Here is a 27,437-nt window from a genome sequence, read left to right as displayed (position 1 = left end):
ACAATAATATAGTAATACCATCAACAAGAAGGGAGGTAGCATAAAAAGCTCTCCTACCTGACAGTGGCTGTAGTGCCTTTTCAATAGAAGGCAATGGGTCCTTTCTGAGAGGTCGGCTGAGTGAAGCCTCCTGTACACTGAAGAGTCCAGGGCCGTCAGTTAATTTTTTACGTCCATTAGTGCTGGTAGAGTTAGTGACTCTGCAGCTGCCTATTGCACTTGTGAAAAGATTTGTGTGTGCATCACTGGTAGCTGGCTCAGAGCTAGGGGTAAATCCTCCCAAGGACAGACCTGCAGAGTTTTCAGAACAGTCTATCTGTAATGGTGTCTGTAATCCCAATGCTAAGGAATTGGACTCCGAAGGCTCTCTCCTTACCCACTGTTCCTCTCTGCTTAGCAAACCCTTTGAAGGTGAAAGGTGTGGACAAGACATATGACATCTGTGTTTCTCTTTATGTTTATATCTCTCACCAATAGCCTCCTTCCCAAATCTGTAGCGCTTCAAGGATTCCAGGACTGTTCTGGAAGAGCTGTTAGCTGTTATAGTGTCCATGGAAACCTGTGGTTGCTCTGAAGAACGATGTTCTCTATGTTTATGACGATGTCTGTGTTTATGTTCAAGCATCCAGCCATAGGCCATTTCAGGTGGAACACTGGGGTAGGTGCTCATAGAGAGGAGTGGAGTCCTGCTAGTTGTGAGGAAGGCTTCTTGACGTAGAAGCTTATGCTTCTTCTTGTGGTATTTGGCAGGGTTAAGAAGCAAATGGCCTGTATGCATGTAAGAAGGTGGTGGCAGTGGGGTAGTAAAAGAAGGAGAAGGTGGTGGAGGATAAAGAGTTGGAGGATACCTTCCATAATAACCTAATCCTATTGGAGCAGCTGCAAGGGGAGAAGGAGAATAAGGCATGCCATAAGAGGGATAGAATCCAGTACTGGAAAGAGGAAAACTAAGACTATGCATAAAAGGCATTTCTGCCATAGCCTCCCGCATCTTGGGGGGTCTGCCTCTCTTCTTCTTTAAATCAGGTTTTCGAATGTAGTGCAAAGGATCTAAAGGAAACGTTGGATGAGTATAGAAGCTATTAAAGTTTATCCTAAAAATAGTAGGCAGTAGGTCTCGGGGTATAAAATGATGACTTCTGTGGGTTATTCTAATTTCACTCAAACGACTTATTAGTTCCTCTAACTCAGCAAGAAAATCAGGGTCTTGCCTACCTCGGAGCTGAGGATATTTCTTTTTCCTTTTTCGCTTCTGTCTTTTCATTTTGTCGTAGCTGAGGTAATCATGACCCCTACGCTTACATTTATGTTTATGTTTTTCTTTTAGGCTACTTAAAACTGTTGAGGTTTCAGGGGAAATGAGGGAAACATGTTCAAATGAATGTCTTTTCTTCTTCTGCCCACAGAATTTCTCTGCTCGGTCTGAAGTACTGTTATTATCTGTTCCTATTCCACTGTCACTGGGAACTGTCTCATCGCTGTGAGACTCACTAATTGGTGAAGGAGTGGCTTCCTTCAGAGATGTCAGTTCACTTAAGTGAGAAGGAGAGCTCGGCAATAAAGTAGGAGGAGATAATCTCCTCCTTCCTTTGGAGGCCTTTTTCATTGCAAGGGTCTGAACTACACTTCCTTGTCTGGAATGTATATGTAAATATGGCACTGAACTGGGCTCAACAAATCCTGCATCACTGCTGACAGGGCTCTGCCCCCCACTTGCTGCAGAAGACTGAGAGCACACTGGAGATGGAAGAACCTCTGAATTATTAGCTGCTGAAGGCAGCAAAGGAGGAAGTACTTGTCCCAGTATTGTCCCCGCTGTTTGCTGGGTAGTATTCTCAAGAACAGTTAAACTGGCAGAATTACTAGTTAAAATACCATTTAGGACAGCTTTAGGTTTCCTACCTCTTCTCTTTCCTATGTAAATGGTTCCTTTCTTGCTGACATTTATCTGCTGGCCTAATTTTGAACCAAATGTGGCAGCAAGAGTTGACACTGTATTGTGGAGTTTTGATTGCACTTTCCCTTTGTTATTTGGCTCCACTGTGCTAGAGAGGATTTGATTCAAAAGCTTTTTTCGCTTCAAAGTTTTCATTTTGTTTATTTTTCGGATAATTGTTTTCATTAATTGCCCATTACTTCTCTTGGTAACTTTTCTATCTGATTCTACCTCAACGTCTCTCATGCTACACAGAGTTTTCTGAGCTTCCTCTGGACCGCTGACCTGGTCCTTCCTCCCAAAAAAATCCCCACTACATTGCTGATCACTTTCAGATTCCATTTTGTTTGAATTATCTGTAGCAACAAAAGATGCCACAGACAGAATAGGTGGTTTCATTTTAACAGCTGATCTGATCTGTCTTTTAGGTCTCCCTCTCTTCTTAGGAAAAGTCTGTCCTGTTAAGCTTTGTTTTAGGGAGGGAATTTCTATCTCTGGCTGCAGAATAGGAGGCTCTTGCTCTTCCTTTGACTGCACTGAGAAGACTTTTGATGCTGGAATTTTTAGGGTTCTCTTTGGGGGACCTTCCAGCTGGGGCATCTCCTTTGATTTAGGCCTTCCTCTTTTGGGCTTATAAATTTCTGGTAAGATGTCACTTGACACACACACACTGGAGGGCTGTTTGTGAGTACTATAGAATTTTTGAGTCTGTTTGTCAGCTTCAGTTAACAGAGCAAGAGACTGTCCGCTGCTAGATTTGCTCAGTTTTGGCAACTGATGTTTGACAAATTCATGCTCTATAAATGAAGTTGACCCTATATTTTTCAAGAACTTAGCCTGCTCCAGACTACTGTTTGATAGTGCAGTGCATGAAATGTTTTTAAAAAGCTCTGACCTTTCTAATTCTAGACCCTTTGGAGGCCGACATATGTTTCTAGACACCACTTTAGTCCATCGTGGTTTCCTTCCTTTTCTTTTCTTTAAAGACTTTGACTGAGTAGCACTCAGGTCCTCAGCTCCTTGGCAAGGTTTCCCTGATGCAGTTATTGCACCAATCTTTAGAAACTGTTTGGTATTAAACAAACTTGTGAAGCTAACCACTGAAGAGGTGATTGTAGCATGAACATTTGATTCAGTTGTCAGACTGTTTTTTTTCCCTATGGAAGGATTAGTTCTTGTGGTGTCTGTGTGTGTGGCTTTTGAATCATTTAATTCTTTATCCACACCTTTAAAATCAGTGCTCAGACTGTGATTCGATGATCTATTCAGGTTCAGAAGTGTACTGTCAGAAGAAAACTGAGTCTTCCCAATCTGCTCAGAAATTCCTTCTAAGAGATCTGCTGTGGTGGTACTTATATGTGATGGATTTGAAGCTAACGGAGAGGAGGTTGCTGTGGGGCTCCTGTTTAAGGTAGTAACAGATACTGTGGGTGAGGGTGATGGGAGGTTTCCCTCTCCGACAGCACTAAATGGGGACTTTGCTGTAGATACATCTGAAGCTCCTCCTGTCCTGAAGTCTGGTGAAGTGCAATATACTGGAAGCTGCTTTTCATGCTTAGATGTTTCATAAGTCCCCTTTTCATTGCATTGGAAACTGTCCTGTTGAATACAGGTTCCTTCATTAAATATTTCTTTGTCTATACCAGCAACCTCTTTTCGAACTGAAATCTTTTCCAAGATATTGTCTTTATTCTGTCTTATAATATGTTTCTCAAAAGTTTTACTGCTGATATTATCTTTCAGTAAATCTGTAGTCTCATGGCTTTCAAGATTATTGAGGTTTGTACTGCAAGAAAGCTTGAAGGGCTCTGAGGCAGGACAGAGAGAATCAGCTTTCAGACTTCCAGAGTCCTTGTTAATCAATCCTGCTGAAGTGCCAATTCCCAGCAGTTTCTTCCCAGAGTCTTTGTTAACCAGTCCCACTGGGGTGCCAATCCCTAGCAGCTTCTTTCCAGAGTCTTTGTTAATCAATCCTGCTGGGGTGCTAATTCCCACCAGCTTCTTCCCCAACTCCTTGTTTACCAATCCCGATGGGGTAACAATCCCCAGCAGCTTCTTCCCCGACTCCTTGTTAATCAATCCCACTGGGGTGCCAATCCCCAATGACTTCTTCACCAGCTCCTTGTTAACCAATCCTGTTGGGGTGCCAATCCCTGGTGGTTTCTTCCCAGAGTCCTTATTAACTAATCCAGCCACAGAGTTAGTCACTGGCTGCTTCTTCCCAGAATCCTTGTTAATTAATCCAGATGGAGTGCCAATCCCTGGTGGCCTCTTTCCAGAGTCCTTGTTAATCACTCCAGCTAAAGAGCCAATCCCTGGTGGCTTCTTCCCAGAGTCTTTGTTAACCAATATGGCTGCAGTGCCAGTCCCCAGTGGCTTCTTCCCTGAGTCCTTGTTAACCAATCCAGCAGCAATGCTAGTTCCTGGCAATTTCTTTACTAAGTCCTTGTTAACCAGTCCAGCTGCAGTTCCAGTTCCTGGTAGCTTCTTCCCAGAGTTTTTAACCAACCCAGATACAGTTCCAGTTCCTGGCTTCTTCTGCTTTGTTTTGGAAGACTTTGAGGGGGGGCAAATTGCAATAAGTTGAGCCAATTTTTCTGTTACAGTTGTTGCTCCATTAACTTGTGCTCTATCCTTCAAGTCAGGATCACGGCTACCAACAAGAGTAGAAGGAGCTGACGTTACATAATCTGTCATTTCAGTGGGTAGTGGAGAAAGCTTCTTTGATACAGGACTTGTTTCTCCTTGTATGTCTTCCTCAGCACGGAATTCAACTGTTGCAATTTCTCCAGATTTCTTGCAAAACTTTGAAGGGTCCTAAAAGTTTAAATAAGAAAAATACTTTAGAAACCAAATAAAAACAAAAGTAAATTTTCTCTAATCATACTACCCTATAGTGTTGATGTAATTAATCACTGCTTGTTTGATAAGGGATCACTGTGAATGAGAGTTGCATCTCAATGGACTGTATCATTTTTAAAAGAACACATTTCAGTGGACATGTACAAGCTTTTATAAAACAACTATCACCCACACACCTTCGCAGCACCCAGTCCAAGTAATTTAATCTCTTCTACTGATTGGAATGGTGATGGGCTTTCATCACAGCAGATTGCTAACTGCGCTAAAATATACCAAACTGCATGGTGGTTTGTGCACTGGAAAAATGAGGACTACAGACTACCAAAATTATTTGCTGCTGTGGCTCAAACCATATTTGAAACCTAGTCTCTAGAGGTGAAAAGCTACACTAATACAATAATCCATTACATCACTAAATCTTTTGGAGATGTTCCAGTAAATTAACCTTTTCCTTACAGAGGATTTTCATCTTTTATATACCACTTCCAATAGCGACCCTAGAAATGCATGAGATGTATTAACTTCTATTGGGAGCTGGGGGAGGAACGGACACTCATTCCTTATAATTATCAGGTAATGAAGTAGTAAGTACAAGGCTTGAAGAAACTTACCTGATACCTACTGGCCTGAGATTAAGCCTACTACCCAGGGTGAAAAATATTGGTGCTACCATGCCCACCCAACACTATCCTCCCTGACATTTTAATTAATACAAAAATTGTATACTGTTTATTTTTACTGTACTTAATTGACAATCAATTTTGTATTTAATAAATTTTACAAAACTAACTTGGGCTGGCCAAATAGCAGAAAAAATATTTGTTGAATATATTTAAATGTCACCATAATTCATTTAATATTATTTGGTGAACAGGAGGTGACAAGCAATAGAGCTGCTCAAATACTGCAAAACAAAATTGTTGAGATATACCAGTGATGTTAATTGAGTGTATTGTAATATATTAGCAGTGTCCTTTTTGACCAGTCTCACTTACTCCAGTCTCATGCTTTTGATAGATCTTCTTTCCCTTCCTGGCTTATGTTCTTATGTGGCTTCACCCACTGTTTTATGTATTCTTCAGCAGCCAAAATTTTGATTAAAAAAAGGAGTCTAAATTTAGGCTCCTATGTTCATGTAAAGTCAATGGGATTTGTGCTCCTAATTCACTTAAGCACTTTTGAAAATCCCATAACTAAGGCACCTATATACGGACTTGGTGTCAGGAGTAAGGCCCTCAGCCACATCTGCTCAGTATTCCTGATACCTTAATGAGCCAGCCAGGCTGCCTGATGGACCACTTTGCCTGATTGGCTGAGGAAGCCAGCAGGCCAGCTCTTAAACCTAAGAGCAGCAGCTATCCTCTGGCTGCTCAATGCACATGCCCATGGGTCTCTGCCTCCCTAAGCTTGTCTCTCCGAGCCTCCTCCTCCACATCTCTAGCCCAGACCCTGTTCTGCACCCAGGCTTGCTCCTATCTCAGAACCAGCTCTGCTTCTGCCATCACAGACTCCTGGTAATCCGGCTCTGACCCTCGGCTTTGATTATGACTCCACCTCAACCCCTGGCTCTTGCATTCGGGCTCTGACTTTGGTCCTGACCCTCGACTCTGATTCCTGACTTCAACTCTGTCTTGCCCCTTGTCTCTGGCACTTGGACTCTGACCATTAGGCCTAACTGCCTATGACCCAGTCCACTGACACTTGGGAGCCTAATTTCTGGCTCCTATTTTCAAAAATTTTAGCCAATAGTCTATTTCCTCTTTTCCGTCTCTCTTTTTCTCCATTCCTCCTATAGCTCTCTTTCTTTCCCTTTTGTTACTTTGTGGACTCTGACTCCTACCCGATATTTCATGTTTCTCCTTTCTTCTCCAATATCTCTTTACATGCTGTGCTTCTCTTTTCAAATGTATCCTATCAATCTCTTCCCTCTTACACCCACCCATGCTCCCATATATAGGGCTTGGAAGTTTTACTAGACAGTGAAATATTTGAGACCTCACTGTCTGGGGCAAAACCAAAATGAGAGGCAATCCCTGCCTCCCTGAACTGCTGGGATACGGAAATATACTAGAAATCTTACCAAGATACTGTCCCAGGACCCTGCTCAGTTTGCTTCATATTTTGTAAAAGTCTTTGGCTAGCAAGAGTGATAAATCGCAAACTCTCTGACCATCAGAAGGGAGAAGGTGCACATTCTCATTCTCTCTCTATATATGCGTGTGTCCCTCCTTCAAACCCAGGGCTTCTTGTTTTCTTCAGAAAGGTGCCTCAGCTACACTACACTTCTCCCAACTCTCTCTTATAGATCCTGCTCCTCAGTGAATAGTTCCAGAGCTAGCCTCTACTGCGGTTCAACTCAGAGCTTTCTCAAGTAGCACTGTAGCAAAATTGATTTAATTCTTGTCAGTTTCACAAAACTGGAATATTTTCCAAAAAGGATTTGAACAGCAGCAGTGAAAATGGAGAAGGCTGATCAATTTTCATTTTGTTCCAGGTTAAAAAGCTCTAAGCAGCAGTAAATACTTCATGTGTCTGTTGGCAGATTTAGGAAAACAGCATTGCACTTAGTTTACCCTCAGGTCACATTTGAAAAGTTGTTTCAAACTATAAGAACTCGAACTGTCCTCTTCAAGTCAGGTACTAATTTGGACCAAGTCCCAAAGGATGTGCTCAGGTTTTGACTGCCTGCAATATATTCTTGGAGAAAGATGCAGATCAAACTAGTCTTTGATGGGATGGGTGGTCAAGATCTTGAAGCTTTGTTTTTAAATGAGCATAGATTCTGCAGAAATTGATGGCACTCACCCTGAAAAGCTTCTTCCTCATGCTGGGTGAGTGCATATTTCAAGCCCACAGACAATAACTGTCAAACGTGTAACATGTAACGTGTGTGTGTGTGTGTGTAGAGAAATAAACTGAAACTACTGCTGAATTAAAGACAAGAGGTTGGAAGAAATCTGTATTTTTGCCTGCAACTCGAGAAACCAGGCCTCTGTCCTAGTTTGGAAACCAAGTATTTTGAATTTTACAGTTCAAAAAAAAAATCACTTAATCACAGGTACGTTAACAGAAAATATCTGGTTTAACAAACACGTTTTGGAAACCAATTTCATTTTGTTCATTGGATATCAAATAAAACAAATCCAGTTAACAGAGACATCTTGATATTGAGAATATTTTGTCTCCCTAGGAGCCTTCTATATCAATAGGCTGCTAGTGTAGTTACAAACCATTATGAAAGGCAACATTTATAACCTGGATCAACAGAACAGCTCTTTGTTTACCATATTCTCTAGAACAGGGGTGGCCAACCTGAGCCTGAGAAGGAGCCAGAATTTACCAATGTACATTGCCAAAGAGCCACAGTAATACGTCAGCAGCCCCCCCATCAGCTCCCCTCACCCCTGGCTCTTAGCACCTCCCACTCACCAGCAGCCCCCCCAATCATCACCTCCCCACACCTCCCGATCAGCTGTTTTGTGGCATGTAGGAGACTCTGTGGGGGAGGGGGAGGAGCGAGGGCATTGCAGACTCAAGGGAGGGGCGGAGTGGGAGCAGGACCTGTGGGAAAGCCAGGGGTTGAGCAGTGAGCACCCCCCCCGGCACACTGGAAAGTTGGCACCTCTAGCTCCAGCCTCAGAGTCAGTGCCTAGACAAGGAGGTACATATTAACTTCTGAAGAGCCGCATGTGGCTCGAGCCACAGGTTGGCCACCCCTGCTCTAGAATGTTAAATAATTGAGGGTTGGTGACATCAAGTGATTTATCTAAATAAAAATAAATCACTCACATGCTATTGTCTGACTGATTAACTTGCTGAACTATGTAAACAGTCAACTGAACTGCAAAGACAATATTTCATCACCTTTCTCCATTATCAATTACTTAGGAGCTCAGCCAATCAAAATATTTTGAATCCCTAAAGCTTCTTTACTGCAACAAGAGTGTCTGGTGTTCAAATAAAGCTAGGATTAAAAAAAATTAAATAATTCTGATCATTTAAAAAAGTGATTTCTAAAATGTTCCTAGATGAACCTGGGAATACCGCTGAAGTAATAAGGCTTTTCACTTCACAGATCTCTCAACATCAAAGGGAGTCCTCCTTCTGCTTATAAACATATACCATTACTAAGGTTTGAACAATTATCTATTTTTATGATTTAGTTTCTCATAACTCATTACTTATTTGTTTCACAGCACCCAAAAGTGTGGTAAATTGCCTTCCTGACACATAAAAACACACGGGTCCTGCCCTGAAGTTCTTATAATTTGATTAAAGATGATGAACAAGGGCATGGGGAATGTGAGAGGAGGACAAGGGTTGCAATAGCAAGATTGTATGATTGCATAGGAAGTATTGCAACCATCTTAATGAATTTAATGTTGTCTTCTTTGAAGATATGTTTTAAACTGTTTAATTTATATTATAAAAGGTAGGAGTTTGTGTGTGAGCACTAGGGTTGAAGTGTGAGAGGGGCGTGGTGGGAAGGAGAAGTTGCAGGAGTGAGAGACAGGAGTGCCTAAAGGGAAGCTAAGTGAGAGGGAGGTGGAAATGGAAAAGGAGGAAGGGAAGATTAATGAGAAACATAATAGATAAGAGATAGTGAGGATGGGCACCTGAAGGGTCACAGTGATAGCAGAGGGGTGATGTAAAGGGGGACCAGCCACCAGTGACAATACAGCAAATGTGAAAAAGCATCCTGAGTTCAAAGATCTGGTAGCCTCAGTGGCTAGGACATTTTTAATCCTAGCTGCTTCTGGACTGACAGTCCAACCTCCTTCCCATTAACTACAGTTCCCTCATTTTAGAAGAGGGGACTGTAGGCAAGCTGCTGACAGCCCTTTGACCCTTGAATTCAAAAGTGATACATATAGCTGATAATAACTGGAGAACTAGATATTTTACTATTTTCAAATACTTCGATCTTAATCATCACCTAAAACATATACAGATAATCTTTGGAGGCACAATTAGAGTTTCTGATTTTCCTGAAATGTTGCAGACTTTAACCTCTTCACTGCCCATCAATACTAAACCAAAGAAACTAGACTCATTTACCACTTCCTCCCACCTCTTGGTTGCAGACCTGTCTTCAAACTGCCTCCCAGGCTGTCTCTACATTGATAATTTAGGTAAGTCTTCCACTATTAATCCAGTATCAGTCCAACTCCAACAGTTCCAGCAATGTTGTGAATGCTAGTATAGACAAATAACCATGTCATCAAACATTGCTCAGAGTAGGTCAGACAACATGGCAGTATATATGTCTGTGGTCAGCCTACATTACATTTTTAGATCCTTGCTAGTACCTGTGGTAGATCACGGGTGGGAGAATTGTCTAAAATTCTCTGCATAGATTAGGCCCCAGTAGCTGAATGTCACTTTCCACAATGCTCACTGCCCTGCTGGCCCAAGAAGTGACTCCAGAAATCAAACAGTCTTCCACAAAGCAGCGATGTGTTCTTGATTAAAGTCCTTTCTAAAGCAAAAACCTGTTAGGTCAGATCCCTCCAGGCCCTCCTGTTTCAGAGGGTTGATGCCTCCAGGTACTACTCAGTTGTTTGCTTTGGAAGCTACTAGTGCTAGAAGGATTTTTGTAATATAGAGAACAGTTTGGCATTGAGCCCAGCTTTTCCATGGCAGCTGCAATCTTATGTAAATTGTACTGAGGCTTCACATTTCAGAGGAGCTTTTTTCCTTTGCACACACAAAATAGACAGCTGTGGGGGCAGCCATGATCTGTCTACAGCCTTGGAGACTAAACAAGGTGCCACTCTTATTTCCCAAAATAACAGTGTGGAAGCATATGCTCCCTTAAATGGAAAAGGAGTAATCCAAAGCTCACTTCTCTTGGTTTGACCAACCACACAGTAGTAGGGTGTGCTTTCAATGAGTAAAGCATTTTAAAGGTGCAATAGTTTGTTCGGTGAGGTTCACTGTCAGCCCTATAGATTTAGATCCAGACTATTGCTTTCCTTTTTTTTGTTTCTGCAGTTCTAAGCTGGCCCACATGCAGCTGATTTAGCATTTCACTTCCTCTTGTTGCATATTGTGGTTGAAAAGTCTGCACTGTTTTTAATGGATGCAAATAGGGATTTATAACTCAATGAAGTATTTCTTATTTTCCTGTTGATCTAACTAACAAATTACCTAGGTATAATACTAAGGGTCTTTACTAAAGAGAGCTAACAGGAGACATTCACAGACAAACACCTTATCTTGGATGTCTTGTTTAGGGACTGCCATTTATGCCTATATGTTCTTCCCTTTTATTTTATTTTTAATAACTTTAAATCATGCTGAGATGTCCACACTGAAGCTGTCCAATAAGCATGCATGATTACCTAATACTAAACTACAGCAAGCAATGAAAATTAATTATCCTTGATAAGAATAATATGTATGTTTACGTGAGGAGTGTAAGATTTAGGATACACTTAACTTCTCTTTCTTTACCAATAATTGCTCGAGTTTTGTAAATGACGTAACATTGTTCTTACTTAGCAACCACAACTGTTTTTTGAAACAAGTTTTTTGTTTTGGAATCCCTCTTCTCTCCCCCGCCTCAACTTTCGAAAGCCTTAAGTAAGTGCGATGAAGGGGCCACTAAATTATTAATAAAAGTTAAGAAGTGGCACTGCCCCATTAATTATTTGTATTATTGCAGCGCCTAAGAGTCCCCTGTGTTAGATGCTGTATAAACACAAAAACAAACGAAAAAAGGAAGATAGACAATAGCAGATTCTGGCTTGGTAAGTGTTGTAGGGAGGAAGGTTTTGGTTTTGTGGGAAACTGGTACACCTTCTATAGTGAAAGGCAGATGTATAGCTTGGATGGCCTCTGCTATTTTCTCGGAGACAGACTGACTAGAATAGTTAAGTGGGCATTAAACTAATAGTAAAAGTGGAGGGTAAAAAGACAGAGGATATGAGCATTCAGCACAAAAATACTGAGATGCTGAGAATAATATTAATCAAACAACCTAGGGACATGAAGAGAAAAAAAATCTTTAACTGCCTATTCATCAAATTATAGGAGTCTGGGTAACAAACAAGATGAACTGGAATTGCTCATTTATGAGCATAAATTCACTCTAGTTGGTATTACTGAAATTTGAAGGGATGATTTGCATGATTGGAATGTTAAATAGTCCCTCTGCCATGTACACTGGCCAAACCGGACAGTCTCTATGCAAAAGAATAAATGGACACAAATCTGACATCAGGAATCATAACATTCAAAAACTGGTAGGAGAACACTTCAACCTCTCTGGCCACTCAGTAAAAGATTTAAGGGTGGCAATTTTGCAACAGAAAAGCTTCAAAACCAGACTCCAACAAGAAACTGCTGAGCTTGAATTAATATGCAAACTAGATACCATTAATTTGGGTTTGAATAGAGACTGGGAGTGGCTGGGTCATTACACATATTGAATCTATTTCCCTATGTTAAGTATCCTCACACCTTCTTGTCAACTGTCTAAATGGGCCATCTGGATTATCACTACAAAAGTTTTTTTTCTCCTGCTGATAATAGCTCATCTTAATTAATTAGCCTCTTACAGTTTGTATGGTTTCAGAGTAACAGCCGTGTTAGTCTGTATTCGCAAAAAGAAAAGGAGGACTTGTGGCACCTTAGAGACTAACCAATTTATTAGAGCATAAGCTTTCGTGAGCTACAGCTCACTTCCTCAGATGCATATCGTGGAAACTGCAGCAGGCTTTATATATACACAGAGAATATGAAACAATACCTATTCCCACCCCACTGTCCTGCTGGTAATAGCTTATCTAAAGTGATTTCCAGCACAAATCCAGGTTTTCTCACCCTCCACCCCCCCACACAAATTCACTCTCCTGCTGGTGATAGCCCATCCAAAGTGACAACTCTTTACACAATGTGCATGACAATCAAGCTGGGCTATTTCCTGCACAAATGGATTTGTGCAGGAAATAGCCCAGCTTGATTGTCATGCACATTGTGTAAAGACAGGTTTCAGAGTAGCAGCCGTGTTAGTCTGTATTCGCAAAAAGAAAAGGAGGACTTGTGGCACCTTAGAGACTAACCAATTTATTAGAGCATAAGCTTTCGTGAGGAAGTGAGCTGTAGCTCACGAAAGCTTATGCTCTAATAAATTGGTTAGTCTCTAAGGTGCCACAAGTCCTCCTTTTCTTTTTATTGTGTAAAGAGTTGTCACTTTGGATGGGCTATCACCAGCAGGAGAGTGAATTTGTGTGGGGGGGTGGAGGGTGAGAAAACCTGGATTTGTGCTGGAAATCACTTTAGATAAGCTATTACCAGCAGGACAGTGGGGTGGGAATAGGTATTGTTTCATATTCTCTGTGTATATATAAAGCCTGCTGCAGTTTCCACGATATGCATCTGAGGAAGTGAGCTGTAGCTCACGAAAGCTTATGCTCTAATAAATTGGTTAGTCTCTAAGGTGCCACAAGTCCTCCTTTACAGTTTGTATGGCAACTTCCACCTTCTCTGTATGTGTGTGTGTATATATCTATATCTATCTATCTTCTTACTATATGTTCCATTCTATGCATCCAATGAAGTGGGCTGTATCCCATGAAAGCTTATGCTCTAATAAATTTGTTAGTTTCTAAGGTGCCACAAGTACTCCTGTTTTTTTAGGTACAAGTGATCATGACTTGATCACATTTATAAAGTGCAAGGAGAATAAAATCCACATCAATAATATAAATACTTGGTGCTTTAATAGGGCCAATTTCACAAAGTTGAAAACAATTATAAGCCAAATCAGCTGGGAAGAAGAATTTAATCAGAAAAATATGACTGATAATTGGGAATAATTTAAGAACATTTTTTTATTAGATGCCCCAAAAGCCACAATCCCACAACTGAGGAAGAAGGCTCTGATGGTTAAAAAAACAACCTGGTTTAGAGGGGAAGTTAAGGCAGCTATAAAAAAAAGACAGCTAGACTGATTAGATAGGAAAAAAACATGTGAAAGAAAAGGGAAGTTGATAGTAATGAATATAAACCAGAAGTCAGGAATTGTAGAAAACTGACAGGTAAAGCAAAAGAACATAAGCAGGAATCTATGGCCAGCAGAGTTAAGGACAATAAGAAGGAATTTTTAAAATATATTGGGAACAAAAAGAATCCTAAAAATGGTATTGGTCCATTACTAGATGGAAAAGGTAGAATTATCCATAATAATGTAGAAAAGGCAGCAGTATTCAATAAATATTTCTGTTCTGTATTTGGGGGAAAACAGAAGATCTCGTCTCATCATAGGGTGGTAACATTCTTTCCATTCCACTAGGATCTCCAGAAGACATTAAACAAAAACTAATAAAGTTAGATATTTTCAAATCAGCGGGTCCAGATAACTTGCACCCAAGAGTTTAAAAGAGCTGGTGGGCAGCTTGTTGGACAGTTGATGCTGATTTTCAGTAAGTCTCGCAGCACAGGGGAAAGTTCCACAAGACAGAAAGAAAGCTAGTGTTGTGCCGATATTTAGAAAGGGTAAATGGGATGACCCGGGTAATTATAGGCCTCTCAGCCTAACATCAATTCCTAGCAAGATAGTGGAGCAGCTGACATGAGACTTGATTACTAAAGATTTAAAGGGGGTAATGTAATTAATGAAAATCCATGTACGCTCATGGAAAATAGAGCCTTCAAACTAACCCGATACCTTTTTATCCTCCAAACTTGTGATTTCATCAAAAAAATGTAACAGCGTTGACATAATATACTTACACTTCTGTACGGTGTTTGACTTGGGACCGCATGACATTTTGATTAAAAAACTAGAACATAAAATTACCATGGCACATGTTAAATGGATTAAAAACTGGCTAACTGATAGGTCTCAAAATGCAATTGTAAACAGGGAATACTCATCGAGCAGGTGTGCTTTCAGTGAGGTCCCAGAGGGATCATTTGTTGGCCCTATGCTATTTAACATTTATCAGTGACGTGGAAGAAAACATAAAATCATCACTGATAATGATTTCAGATTACAAAGATGGGGGAGTGGTAAATAATGAAGAGGACAAGTCACTAATGCAGAGCAATCCAGATCTCTTGGTAAACTGGTGCAAGCAAATAATATGCGGCTAAATGTATAGGTATACATCTAGGAACAAAGAATGAAGGCCACACTTACCAGATGGGGAACTCTTTCCTGGAAAGCAGTTTCTCTGAAAAAGATTTGGGGGTCAGGATGGATAATCAGGTGAACATGAGCTCCCAATGAGACACTGTAGCCAAAAGAGCTAATGTGATTCTGCAATGAATAAATGGGAATCTCGAGTAGGAGCAGAGAGTTTATTTTACCTCTATATATTGGTGCAACTGCTGCTGGAATAGTGTGTCCAGTTCTGGTGCCCACAATTGAAGAAGGATGTTCATAAATTGGAGAGGGCTCAGAGAAGAGAATGATTAAAGGATTAGAAAACATTACTTATAGTTATAAGATAAACAGATTGAGCTCTTTGAGTCTAACAAAGAGAACATTAAGGAGTGACTTGACTACTGTCTAAAAGTATTTATGTGGGGAACAAATAATAACGGGCTCTTCAATAGATCAGAGAAAGTTATAACACGATCCAATGGCTGGAAGTTCAGGCTAGACAAATTCAGACTGGAAATAAGGCTTTAATTTTTAACAGTGAGGGTAATTAACCATTGGAACAATTTACCAAAAGTCATGATGGCTACTCCATCACTCAAAATTTTCAAATCAAAATTGGATATTTTTCTAAGATATACTCTATGAATTATTTAGGGAAGTTCTATAAGAACGGCCTTACTGGGTCAGACCAAAGGTCCATCTAGCCCAGTATCCTATCTTCTGACAGTGGCCAGTGCCAGGTGCTCCAGAGGGAATGAACAGAACAGGTAATCATCAAGTGATCCATCCCCTGTTGCTCATTCCCAGTTTCAGGCAAGCAGAGGCTAGGGACACCATTCCTGCCCTTCCTGGCTAATAGCCATTGATGGACCTATCCTCCATGAATTTATCTAGTTCTTTTTTGAACCCTGTTATGGTGTTGGCCTTCACAACATCTTCTGGCACAGGTTGACTGTCCGTTGTGTGAAGAAATACTTCCTTTTATTTGTTTTAAACTTGCTGCCTATTAATTTCATTTGGTGACCCCTAGTTCTTGTGTTATGAGAAGTAGTAAACAACACTTCCTTATCTACTTTCTCTACACCTGTCATGATTTTATAGATCTCAATCATATCTCCCCATAGCCATCTCTTTTCCAAGCTGAAAAGTCCCAGTCTTATTACTCTCTCCTCATACGGAAGCTGTTCCATACCCCTAATAATTTTTGTTGCCCTTGTTTGCACCTTTTCCAATTCCAATATATATTTTTTGAGATGGGGCAACCACATCTGCACACAGTATTCAAGATGTGGGTGTACCATTGGTTTATATAGAGGCAACATGATATTTTCTGTCCTATTATCTATCCCTTTCTTAATGATCTCCAGCATTCTGTGCCGCTGCACATTGAGTGGATGTTTTCAGAGAACTATCCACAATGACACCAAGATCTCTTTCTTGAGTGATAACTGATAATTTAGACCCCATCATTTTATACGTATAGTTAGGATTATGCTTTCCAAAGTGCATTACTTTGCATTTATCAGTGTGACCTGTGTTATACAGGAGGTGAGACTAGATGGTCATAAGCACATAAGACTGGCCATACTAGGTCAGACCAACAATACATCTAGCTCAGTATCCTGTCTTCCAGCCATGGCCAGTGCTAGATGTTTCAGAGGGAATGGATGGGACAATTATCAAGTGATCCATCCCATGGCCCACCTTCTGGCAGTGACAGGTTTAGGGACACATGGGGCATGGCACTGAGTCCCTGACCATCTTGGCTAATAGTCATTAATGGATCTATGCTCCATGAATTTATTTAATTTTATGAACCCAGTTATACCTTTCGCCTGAACATCCTCTGTCCACAAGTTCCACAGGTTGACAGTGCACTGTGTGAAGAAGTACTTATGTTTGTTTTAAACCTGCTGCCTATTAATTTCATTAAGTGACCCATGGTTCTTGTGTTATGTTGAGGGGTAAACCCTTCTTACTCACTTTCTCCACACCATTCATGATTTTATAGACCTCTATCATAGCCCTCCTTAGTCATCTCTTTTCTAAGATGAACAGTCCCAGTCTTTTTAATCTCTCCTCATATGGAAGTTGTTCCATATCCCTAATCATTTTTGTTGCCCTTCTCTGTACTTTTTCAAGTGTAACATATCTTTTTTTATATTGGACAATGAGAACTGCATGCAGTATTCAAGGTGTGGGCATACCATGGGTTTATCTCATGGCATTATGATACTTTCCGGTACCTCTATAATATGTATATCTATATAATCTGGTTTGGGTTTGGTGTGGGTGGTGTTGGGTTTGAGGATTTTTATTTGTTTTGAAACACTTATAGCCAAGGGTTAAATTAAACTAAAATAATTTTTCATCCAGTCCCAAAAAAGCACAGTATAATTTTTAATTTAATCTAGATCTGTTTTTTTTTTAATTAAAAACTCCAAGCCTAACCAAACTTCCTCCCTGGCAGCCAGATAGAATAATCTTAGATGAAGTCTATACTGGATCTGAAACCTCAAACTGAATTTTTACGTAGACAAAGAAAAATTATTGTGCTTTGGTACAGAGGCACAAATTAAAAAAGCATTTCTTTAGCTTGCAGGATACAGGTGTTCAGGAAAGAGCTTGAAGGACACAGTAGTTCTAAGAAATTATGCTTTTCTATTCTAATAGGGAAACAGGCAGGATGTTGATGTTGTCCATGGTGACTGAGAAAGGAGGTAGTGGGGAGGATTTTCGGGGAGTGGGGTGGGGAGACTAAGAGCTGTTTCATCCATGTTGAGCTTGAGCAGGCAGCTAATAATGGTTTCTGACGAGCTTTGCCTCATTCAGTGCTCACCTGAAAACATGCACGGTCACTACATATCTTAGTTAGTACACGCACTCACAGCCACGTTAATTTCAAATACTGATAAAAAAGTTCTAAAAATATAGCAAATTCAACACCACACCAACGATTACAACACAGATCTTTTGGTTCCATAGCCATTGCCTAATCATCTAGGCCACAGCATCGCTCAAATAAACCACTATGATTTTGTTACTGAATCTGAAAATTGTGGCTAATAGCATTTGCTATTCTACATAAAATCTTCCTGAAATGTAAGCTGAGTTTCTGACTTTTGTAAAGTGCTTTGAGAATTGGTGAAAAGCTCTATATAAGATATAGGTATGATGATGATAACGTTCATGCTAACATTTCCACTTCTTGCTTTTGGAAATATTTTAGCTGCTGTTTATAAAAATATTAAGTAGAACCTTTGAAAGGCTGTGTGTGTGTGTGTGTGTGTGTGTTTATATATAAAAATAATTTGTTAATAAAGACTTAAAATATTTCTTAGAGTTACCTGACTCTATGACTTTCCACACATTGCTTAAACTGGATGTGAATTCTTAGAATAGTTATTTCTTCATGCAGTTTAAACTGGTCTTTGCTAATCTAAATTTAAGGTCCACACAATATGTGCCCATTTGCAGTTTTATCAATAGAAAGTAAAAATAGCATTGGGATGTAAAGCATGCTTCTTTAGGGTTGTATAATTTCACTGAATTTACCACCTGTGCTGTTCATTCCATTGTGTTCCACAGAAGTCTACAGACAGATTTTGGTCTCCAATATGTCAGCAAACATGTACAGCAGCTAATTTTACAAAACACACTCCTACCTGTATTAAATAAAAATAGTTGTGTTATGAATTCTTAACATTATAGGCAAGATTCTTGGTCCCCGTAGGGTCCCTTTACATTTTTTGGGATTGCCTGGCCAGCTAACCATTCCCCGGCCAGCTAACAATTCCCCTGGTGCAGGAATATCTTCCTGACAACAATTTTATAGTGGGGGTACTGACAGTCATTGAATAAAACTGTAAACCCTATGTGATGGAAACTGCTTCAAGCCACGGGGTGCAGCAGCAATACCTCCAGTACCCTTAGTTCCAGCACCTATGCCCGACCATATAAATTCCAGAAATCCCTATTTGCTGAAATGGTGCCTATGGGCTGTTGGCAACTAGCATTGTGTAGAGGAGCCCTGAAACTTCTGTAAACTATGCTGATGACTGGACACTGTAGAAATGGTCAATATGAGGGAGACGGTAGGAAGGGGTAGCCTCATTTTGCACATGCTGGAGGTTGGATACGTGGGATTTGGAAAGGCTTTATTGGAAAAAATAATCCCAACTATACATACAAAATCATGGGGTCTAAATTAGCCATTCCATTGAAGAAACAGATCTTGAAATCATCATGGATAGTTCTTTGAAAACATCTGCTCAGTGTGCAGCAACAGTCAAAAAAGTTAACAATGTTAGGAACCATTAGGTAAGGGATAGATAAAACAGAAAATATCTTAATGCCACTATATAAATCCATGGTATGCCCACACCTTGAATGCCACATGCAGTTCTGGTGGTCTCATCTCAAAAAAGATATACTGGAATTAGAAAAAGTACAGAGAAGGGCAACAAAAATGATTAGGTGTAAGGAACAACTTCTATATGAGGAAAGATTAAAAAGACTGGGACTGTTCATCTTAGAAAAGAGACAGCTAAGGGGGGATATGATAGAGGTCTATAAAATCATGAATGGTGTTGAGAAAGTGAATAGGGAAGTGTTGTTCACCTCTTCACATAGCACAGGAACCAGGGGATCGCCCAATGGAATTAATAGGCAACTGGTTTAAAACAAACAAAATGAAGTACTTCTTCACACAGCACACAGTCAACTTGTGGTACTTATTGCCAATGGATGTTGTGAAGGCCAAAGATATAACTGGGCTCAAAAACAAATTAGGAAACTTCATGGAGGATCAATGGCTATTAGCCAAGATGGTCAGGAATGCAACCCCATGCGCTATGTGTCCCTAAAACTGTGAATGCCAGAAGCTGGGACTGGATGACAGGGGATGGTTCACTTGACAAATTTCCCTGTTCTGTTCATTCCCTCTGAAGCCTGTGGCACCGGCCACTATTGGAAGACAGGATACTGGGCTAGATGGACCATTGGTCTGACCTAGTATGGCCATTCTTATGTTTTTATGCAATAGTGGCTCCATAATTGAAGGTTGCACTGAGATCAGAATTTAAAGCAGAGATTAAACCCCCTATGAATGAGTAATAAAGTGTACCCAGTCCAAATTTACAACATTTATTCTAAATGTTCAAAATGATTTCTGAGAATTTTCAAGTAAATGTTAGTTTATGAGTTATAATCACTTTAGATAACCCCAATAAGATCCCAAGAGAAAAAATATTTCTCATTTCCAATATGCGAAAAAGACTAATTTAGGTATTGTAGCAAGATAAAAGACACAGGGTACTCTTTAATGTGTTCATATTTTATTAACAGTATGAATAACTATTTTAATAACAGTATGAATAACTTGCAGTGATAGCCAACTAATATTTTCATTGTCAAATATTTGTCAAATGGTTGCTTCAAGAATCTAAATTTTCATTTTAAAATGTTTATAGTCATGTTCGTGAAGAAAACCTAAGTGTAAAGCAACACAATATTTACTTCCTGAATCTGCTGATAGTTTCAATTTTTTCTCTTACATTCTGCATTTCTGTAGGTGTGTTGTGTACACTTCAATATTTGTTTTTTTCTAATATGTATTACATAATTCTGATTTAAAGTCAAATATATAGAAGTTTGCTTTTGAAAAAAGAAATTCTGAGTATGTAAGTCACCTTTCTATTCTCAGCATCATAGGTGAAAATGCTAAAACTGAAATTTTAAAACTATAGTTGTCATTACGTTATGAAATGTAGCATTGGAAGATAAAAGTTAAGAGCAATTTTCACTTCTTTGAGTGCACTGAAGGGGATGGCATTGTTGAATTAAGATGGAGTTCCGAGTATTAGGCCTTGGTCTGGTCTACACCTAAAACTTTGGTTGATCTAGGTTTGGTCACTCAGAGGTGTGAAAAATCGACCTAGGTTGATTTAACTACATCTCTTAAGTGAGTCATGGTGTATGTACCATTAGGTCAAATGGAAGAATTCTTCCATCGATCTAGTTACCAACCCTCAAGGGAGTGGACTTACTACTCTGATGAAAAACCCCTTCCATTGCTGTAGTAAATAGCTATACTACAGCACCTTGTGTCCACACAAAAATGGTTTTCAAAGCGATTTATTTAGCATCTTAGGTCACAGTATGTACTCCTCCTTGGAACAAGAGTAATTCCACTTTGCAAAAACAACAAGGAGTCCGATGGCACCTTAAAGACTAACAGATTTATTTGGGCATAAGCTTTCGTGGGTAAAAAACCCACTTCTTCAGATGCTTTGCAGTCACTTCATTTGCTCTGAAGTTTGTGGACCAATTTCTAACTACTGTGCTGTTGGCAGTCCTCCAGCTAGTATCCCAAACTGCACTACTTCACACCTACATTGATTGACCTGTCTTATACCTGGGCTCTCCACTGCTCCAGGGGCATCTTGCCTTAATGTAAAATATCTCTGTTTAAATGCTGGCAGGCAGACAGGAATGCCCCTTTTCAATACCAGACAGTACTGAGATCACATACTGATGATAGCAGCCATGCTGCCCTCATGCTTCCATGTGGGCACAGGCAGAGGTCCCAGACTTGATTGGACTCTGGAGACCTACATATCCAGTTCCATCTGAGTAAACCTCATTGTAAAGCAGACATTTATAAGGCACAGTCAGAGAAAACAAAGGTGAACGAGCACTGTCAGAGCTGGTTCCAGTGCCAAGACAAAGCAAAGGAGGTCTGGAATAAGGGACCAGGACCTCCAGTAATGGCACTGCTACCTGCTCATATTATGAGGAATTGCACCACATTTTTGAAAGCAATGCCACCACGTGATGTGATAGATAGCACCCCACCCCACATGGCAAGTGCCCAGTAATACTGCCAACTACTTGCTTGACCTCAAGAACGCCATGCTGTCCAACCAGGAGGAGATTTATCATGGTAGCCAAGAACTACAGGACTCGCTTGATACAGACAATGCACAAGAATCCAGTGCAGACAGCCATATTGAAATCTCTGTGGAGAAGAACTCTACCATCACCCTGCCTGAAACTGCTGCAGAGGAAAGCTGTGCCACTAAGAATTGGGTTGTACTATAATACAACCACTTTGGGGAATTTAAACTACTTTTTCCTGGTATGGGATTTTCAGCACCAACTCGGGCAGAGTTAGAAGACCCTCTCCACTTGCTATGCATTTAAACCCACTCCCTCCCAATATGTTGTCCAGGGCAGCTGTGCCACTGAAACTTCATTTTTTAAATTCTCTTTTATATCTAACCCTACAGCCACCAGTACCTTTTCCGCATAGAAGAAAACCCCATTAAGAACATAAGAATGTCCATACTGGGTCAGACCAAAGGTCCATCCAGCCCAGTATCCTGTCTACCGACAGTGGCCAATGCCAGGTGCCCCAGAGGGAGTGAACCCAACAGGTAATGATCAAGTGATCTCTCTCCTGCCATCCATCTCCACCCTCTGACAAACAGAGGCTAGGGACACCATTCCTTACCTATCCTGGCTAAGTGCCATTAATGGACTTAACCTGCATGAATTTATCCAGTTCTCTTTTAAACCCTGTTCTAGTCCTAGCCTTCACAACCTCCTCAGGCAAGGAGTTCCACAGGCTGATTGTGCGCTGCATGAAGAAGAACTTCCTTTTATTTGTTTTAAACCTGCTACCTATTAATTTGATTTGGTGGCCCCTAGTTCTTCTATTATGGGAACAAGTAAATAACTTTTCCTTATTCACTTTCTCCACACCACTCATGATTTTATATATCTCTATCATATCCCCCCTTAGTCTCCTTTTTTCCAAACTGAAAAGCCCTAGCCTCTTTAATCTCTCCTCGTATGGGACCCGTTCCAAACCCCTAATCATTTTAGTTACCCCTCTCCATTCTGAAAATTTACCATTTATTCCTACCCTTTATTCCGTGTCTTTTAACCAGTTCTCATTCCATGAAAGGATCTTCTCTCTTATCCCATGACAACATAATTTACATAAGAGCCTTTGGTGAGGGACCCTGTCAAAGGCTTTCTGGAAATTTAAGTACACTATGTCCACTGGATCCCCCTTGTCCACATGTTTGTTGACCCCCTCAAAGAACTCCAATAGATTAGTAAGACATGATCTCCCTTTACAGAAGCCATGTTGACTTTTGCGCAACAAGGGTGTCTAGGTGTCTGACAATTTTACTGAGACTTTTTCTGCTTGCTCTCCCTTTTCTCCACCCCAGGCCTCCCTTGCTCAGGATGTTGGCACCACAGGTGTTAAGAAAGGAAACATACTACATATAAAGCATCTTTAGTGTAGCCCCACAAACAAACAAAAAAAAGAGAAAAGGTACAGTGATTCATGTTTCATTAGTGCACTCAGGTGTTACTGAACTTCATAGAGTTCAGAGGTAAATGCCTCAAATCAGGCTACTGAGACATTCAAAACGCAGATATTGTAAAGTGCTATAATATATTTGGATACAGAGTACTTAAAGCAGAATTCTATTACTTTGCAGTACACTTTAAGCCAATCTAAAGGAGTAATAAAAGAGAATTCAAGACAAAAAGATAGTGTTCAATTTTTGCTCAAACACTGCCTGGCAAAGCAGCTCTATTAGGGCTCCCCAAATAGTATGTTTGTTCCCTTCCAATCTTGCACCCGCTGCAGAGAAACCATCCATTTAAATGGCAGCAATGCATATCTTCTCCTTTTGCCCACTGCCTTTTGGAACAGGAACTTTCTCTGTCTCCTGGTGATTTGGCTAAACATAATGTCATTCAAGATAAAGACAGCCTGCAGAGGTCCTCGTGCAATTACTAACCTGCCCCCATCCATCTAAAAACAGAAAACATACACCCGGCCATCGACCCTACAGTCCACAAGGAAACTATAAAAAATGAAAATATACCTCCAGGCACCCACCCTACAAATTTCAGGCACCCCTGAAAACTAAATATAATGCCAGACGCCTCAAATATTAATGAAATAAGTTTGAAAACCATCTTAAAAGGAATCACAGAGTGGGAAGAGATGATGGGACTGGCATTCCAAAATTGTGGGAAAAGAAATTTTATCAGTGTTGGCTTTGAGACTACCAGGTACTTATTGTTCCACTCCCATGTTTTTTTCTGATTTCCCTTAACATCTGTAATTGTACAAAGAGGGAAGTTGTCACCCACAGAGGGGCTGTCAGAAAAACAAAATGATATAAACGATCTCTTCCATTAAGTATTACCTTCAATCAAAACAGAGGGCCATGATGAAGGCAGAGTTGTGCAGGGAAGGTTTTCTGGAGCACATGGCCCTGGAGAGGGACATGATGCAGTCAATGCAGACACAGCCAGCTGCGATGAAGCATCTTTTGATGCAAAGATCAAGCACTATACCTCAACGTTCCAATGTCACACAGAGTGGAGAATACACCATACTGGGACTGTCATTTCAATCAACCTAATTACAGGTCCTTCCCTCTACATCGAACCCCGCAGGAGATGGAGAATGAGAATCCTTTAACTCACATGATCTTCAGGACTTTTAGACCACTCCTTAGTGTTGCAATACCTTAACAACGGTGTTATTAAAAGTTTGCACTATGTTCTTTGTTTGTCTTTATTTTTATTGAAGAATGTGATCGGGCAGAGGCCCCACACCAGCAGAGTCGGGGTTAAGAGGAGTGTATGGGCCCAGTTCGCCCCACCCCACTATGCCTGCAGCCAATGCCAAGCATGGAGTGGGAATAAAAGGAGAGAGCCTGGCTCATCTGAGGGAGGGCTGGCCAAGAAAGAAGACAGAGCTCTGCCTCTCTGCCTGAAGGAACTTTGCTTGCAGAGTTTCAGAGGGATGGACCTGCTAACCGGAGCAGTCAGACCAAGAGTGAGTGATGCATAAATAAGAGACTGTCTGGGAGACGAGTCTGAAGGGCGATAGAGGGGTACCTCATTGGAAGGATGGGGGATGGCCCAGTATTGAATTGAGTTTGCCTTTTATTTCAGGATTTTTCAGGGCTTATCCCCAGTGTGGGAGTTGGAGGGGCTAAGACTGAAGGGACAATTAACTGGTGTGACAGAGCCCTGCTACAGTGGGCCGCAGAGGTGGAGACTTCTCCCCCCTGCCAGGAAACCAGCACCCATGTCAGGGCACCTGGAAAGTCCACAAGAAGCACTGCTCCTGCTACACAGTTACAAAGAAGCACTGTCACTCCTCCTCCCCCCTCCCCCCTGCCATTCCAGTGCAATTTTCTAACAACTTAAAAAAGTAATTCATGTACAGCTAAACTCGTCCAGCCGTTTCAAAAGGTAAGCTGAATGACAGGAAGAAGCATAACTCCATAATGTTCAGTGTTCTGATGAACAAAAGTTCCCTTGCTTATTCAAGACGACAGGCATGAATTTTTAAATATTTTTGCGTTATGGACCTTTCCAGATCACTCCACATTAATACTGGTGAATCTTCCACAATGATCAAGCAAGTCTGCCATACCATGAAGAAATACCCCTTCCTGTTAATCAAGTCTTTGGTCTGGAGCGGGGTGCAAAGAATAGGAATGTGTATCTCATCAACAAACCGAATACAGTTTGGGAATCCCATCTGTGCAAATACATCAATAGCCTCCTGTGCACTGCCACGCTTTGACATAACATAACAGCACTCTCCTCATAGCATTGCAAACCTCCACAACAGCACCCCCAACAATTGATTTACCCACATCAAACTGGATTCCCTACCAACCAGTAGTAACTGGGAGTGGCAGTCTTCCAGATGATGATGGCAACATGCTTTTCCATATTAAGGAGAGCTCATGTTAGTCTTCTGCTGCAACTCAGAGGTGAGTTCTGCACAGATTCCTAGGGATATTGCAGCAAGTTATGTCACTATTGCTAGTCATTCCAGTTCTGCATCACTATGCTTTCCCACCAGTCACTGATAGTTGGCCGAGCCCAGAAGTGATGTTCCACTGAGTATAGGTGCTCCAGGTATATGCTCTGCAGAAGCAAATGCTCAATTTCATCCTCTACCATTAGCCATACCACTGCAGCATCAACAGCTCTTTTAAAGCTGGACAGCCAAATTGATCCACCTGAGCAACTCAGAATGCATGTACATCATTCTGTTCATATTAATGACGGTCATGATCATGGTGCTCAGCACTGGATCCTCCATGCTGCCTGACATCAGTATGAAAATGGTGCTGGCAAAATGGAATGGATGACAAGAGAGGAATCATGCAAGTTTGTTAGTTGGACCTCAAATTCCACATGTCCTATAGTTTCTGGTATGCCCCACAAGAAAAAAAACAGAGCAAAGCAGCAGAACAGTGCATCATGCGATATTTGCCCAGTAATGCTGAATGGCTAATGGATGCTGCTGCCGAGCTACGTGGATACAATGATCAACAATGGAAATGCCATAAAGTCATGTGGACACACGTTAGTTCATTACTTTTAAATCACTACACTGAGAGCAAACAAACTACAAAATTGTAACATTGCCATGTAAAGGTCTTATTGTGTTGCTGAATATTGGACATTGGAATTGTGTTGCTTATGACTTCCATAGTTTTAAATATTTGTGTTGTTGTAAGGAAACAGTGTTGATTAAATTTAATTCAAAACAAACAAATTTTTATAGGAATATGGTAAGCATCAGAAAGCTATTATTATGGAGGCCTGTAGTGGCAAACAAAAAACAATGACAGTAACCTCATCTCACTGCCCCCCCCTTTCAGTCCACCCTTGTCACCTAATGCCTAGAAAAATACACAGGCTTTGAAATATGCCTAGAAATTTTACAAATGTGGGCTTTGGTAAACCAAGCAGGTGAATTCCAGAGCCAAAGACCTCCACATACAGAAAGCCCTGCCAACATCCTTCTTCCATTTGAACAAGAGTTGTAGCTCAAGAGCCTCTACTGCTCACAAATGCAACAGCTCCACTCACAGAGAGAGGCACTCTCTCAAGCGACTAGGTCTACTTAAAAATCAGTACCTTCAACTCCACCCCAAAAGTAACAGAATATAGATTACATAGAACTCATGCAATGTGCTGAGTGGCATATGGCTTAATAAAAATGTGTGGTATCTTAAACTTACATATGTCCTCACAATATAGGTCCATTGAGGCATCCATGACTATAGCAAGGGCTACATATGAAAAACTGTAGCACTCATCTTGTCAAGAACAGATTAAATTCTTGGTCACCGCTACTGTAACAAATAGCTGCCACACCCTCTCAATCAGGGGTGCAGATGTAATCTTTGACAACTCTTCATGTTGCTTTCCCCAAACTACTAATGTTATCTCAGTCTCGTCAGGGTTGAGCCTCAGTGAACTGGCCCTCATCCAACAATTTAATTTAGACCTCAGGTCATTTGTTCCAGTGTCAGCCAGTTCAGATGAGATGGAGATGCAGAGTCGGATGCCTTCAGCATATTAAAAGACACCATAGTCCATGATTCCATGATAACCTTCTTAGTAATTTCATATAAACATTCAACAGGAATGAACAGCATGAAATGCTGCAGAACC

At 40.7% G+C, this 27,437-nt stretch overlaps 1 protein-coding gene across 1 annotated transcript in view; it reads right to left on the bottom strand.

The window, feature by feature from the left end:
* Positions 1-27,437, bottom strand: part of ASH1L (ASH1 like histone lysine methyltransferase) — a 155,867-nt gene that overhangs the window by 90,212 nt on the left and 38,218 nt on the right. Inside the window, exon 3 of the mRNA XM_084613398.1 lies at positions 58-4,753. Coding sequence (XP_084469524.1) covers positions 58-4,753 — 4,696 coding nt within the window. The remainder of the gene's footprint in view (positions 1-57; positions 4,754-27,437) is intronic.

This window comes from Lepidochelys olivacea (genome assembly GCF_965140295.1).
Source record: "Lepidochelys olivacea isolate rLepOli2 genome assembly, chromosome: 24".
Classification (NCBI taxonomy): domain Eukaryota; kingdom Metazoa; phylum Chordata; order Testudines; family Cheloniidae; genus Lepidochelys; species Lepidochelys olivacea.
The sequence above is the reverse complement of the archived record's forward strand: the minus strand, read 5'-3'. Positions and strand labels throughout refer to the sequence as shown.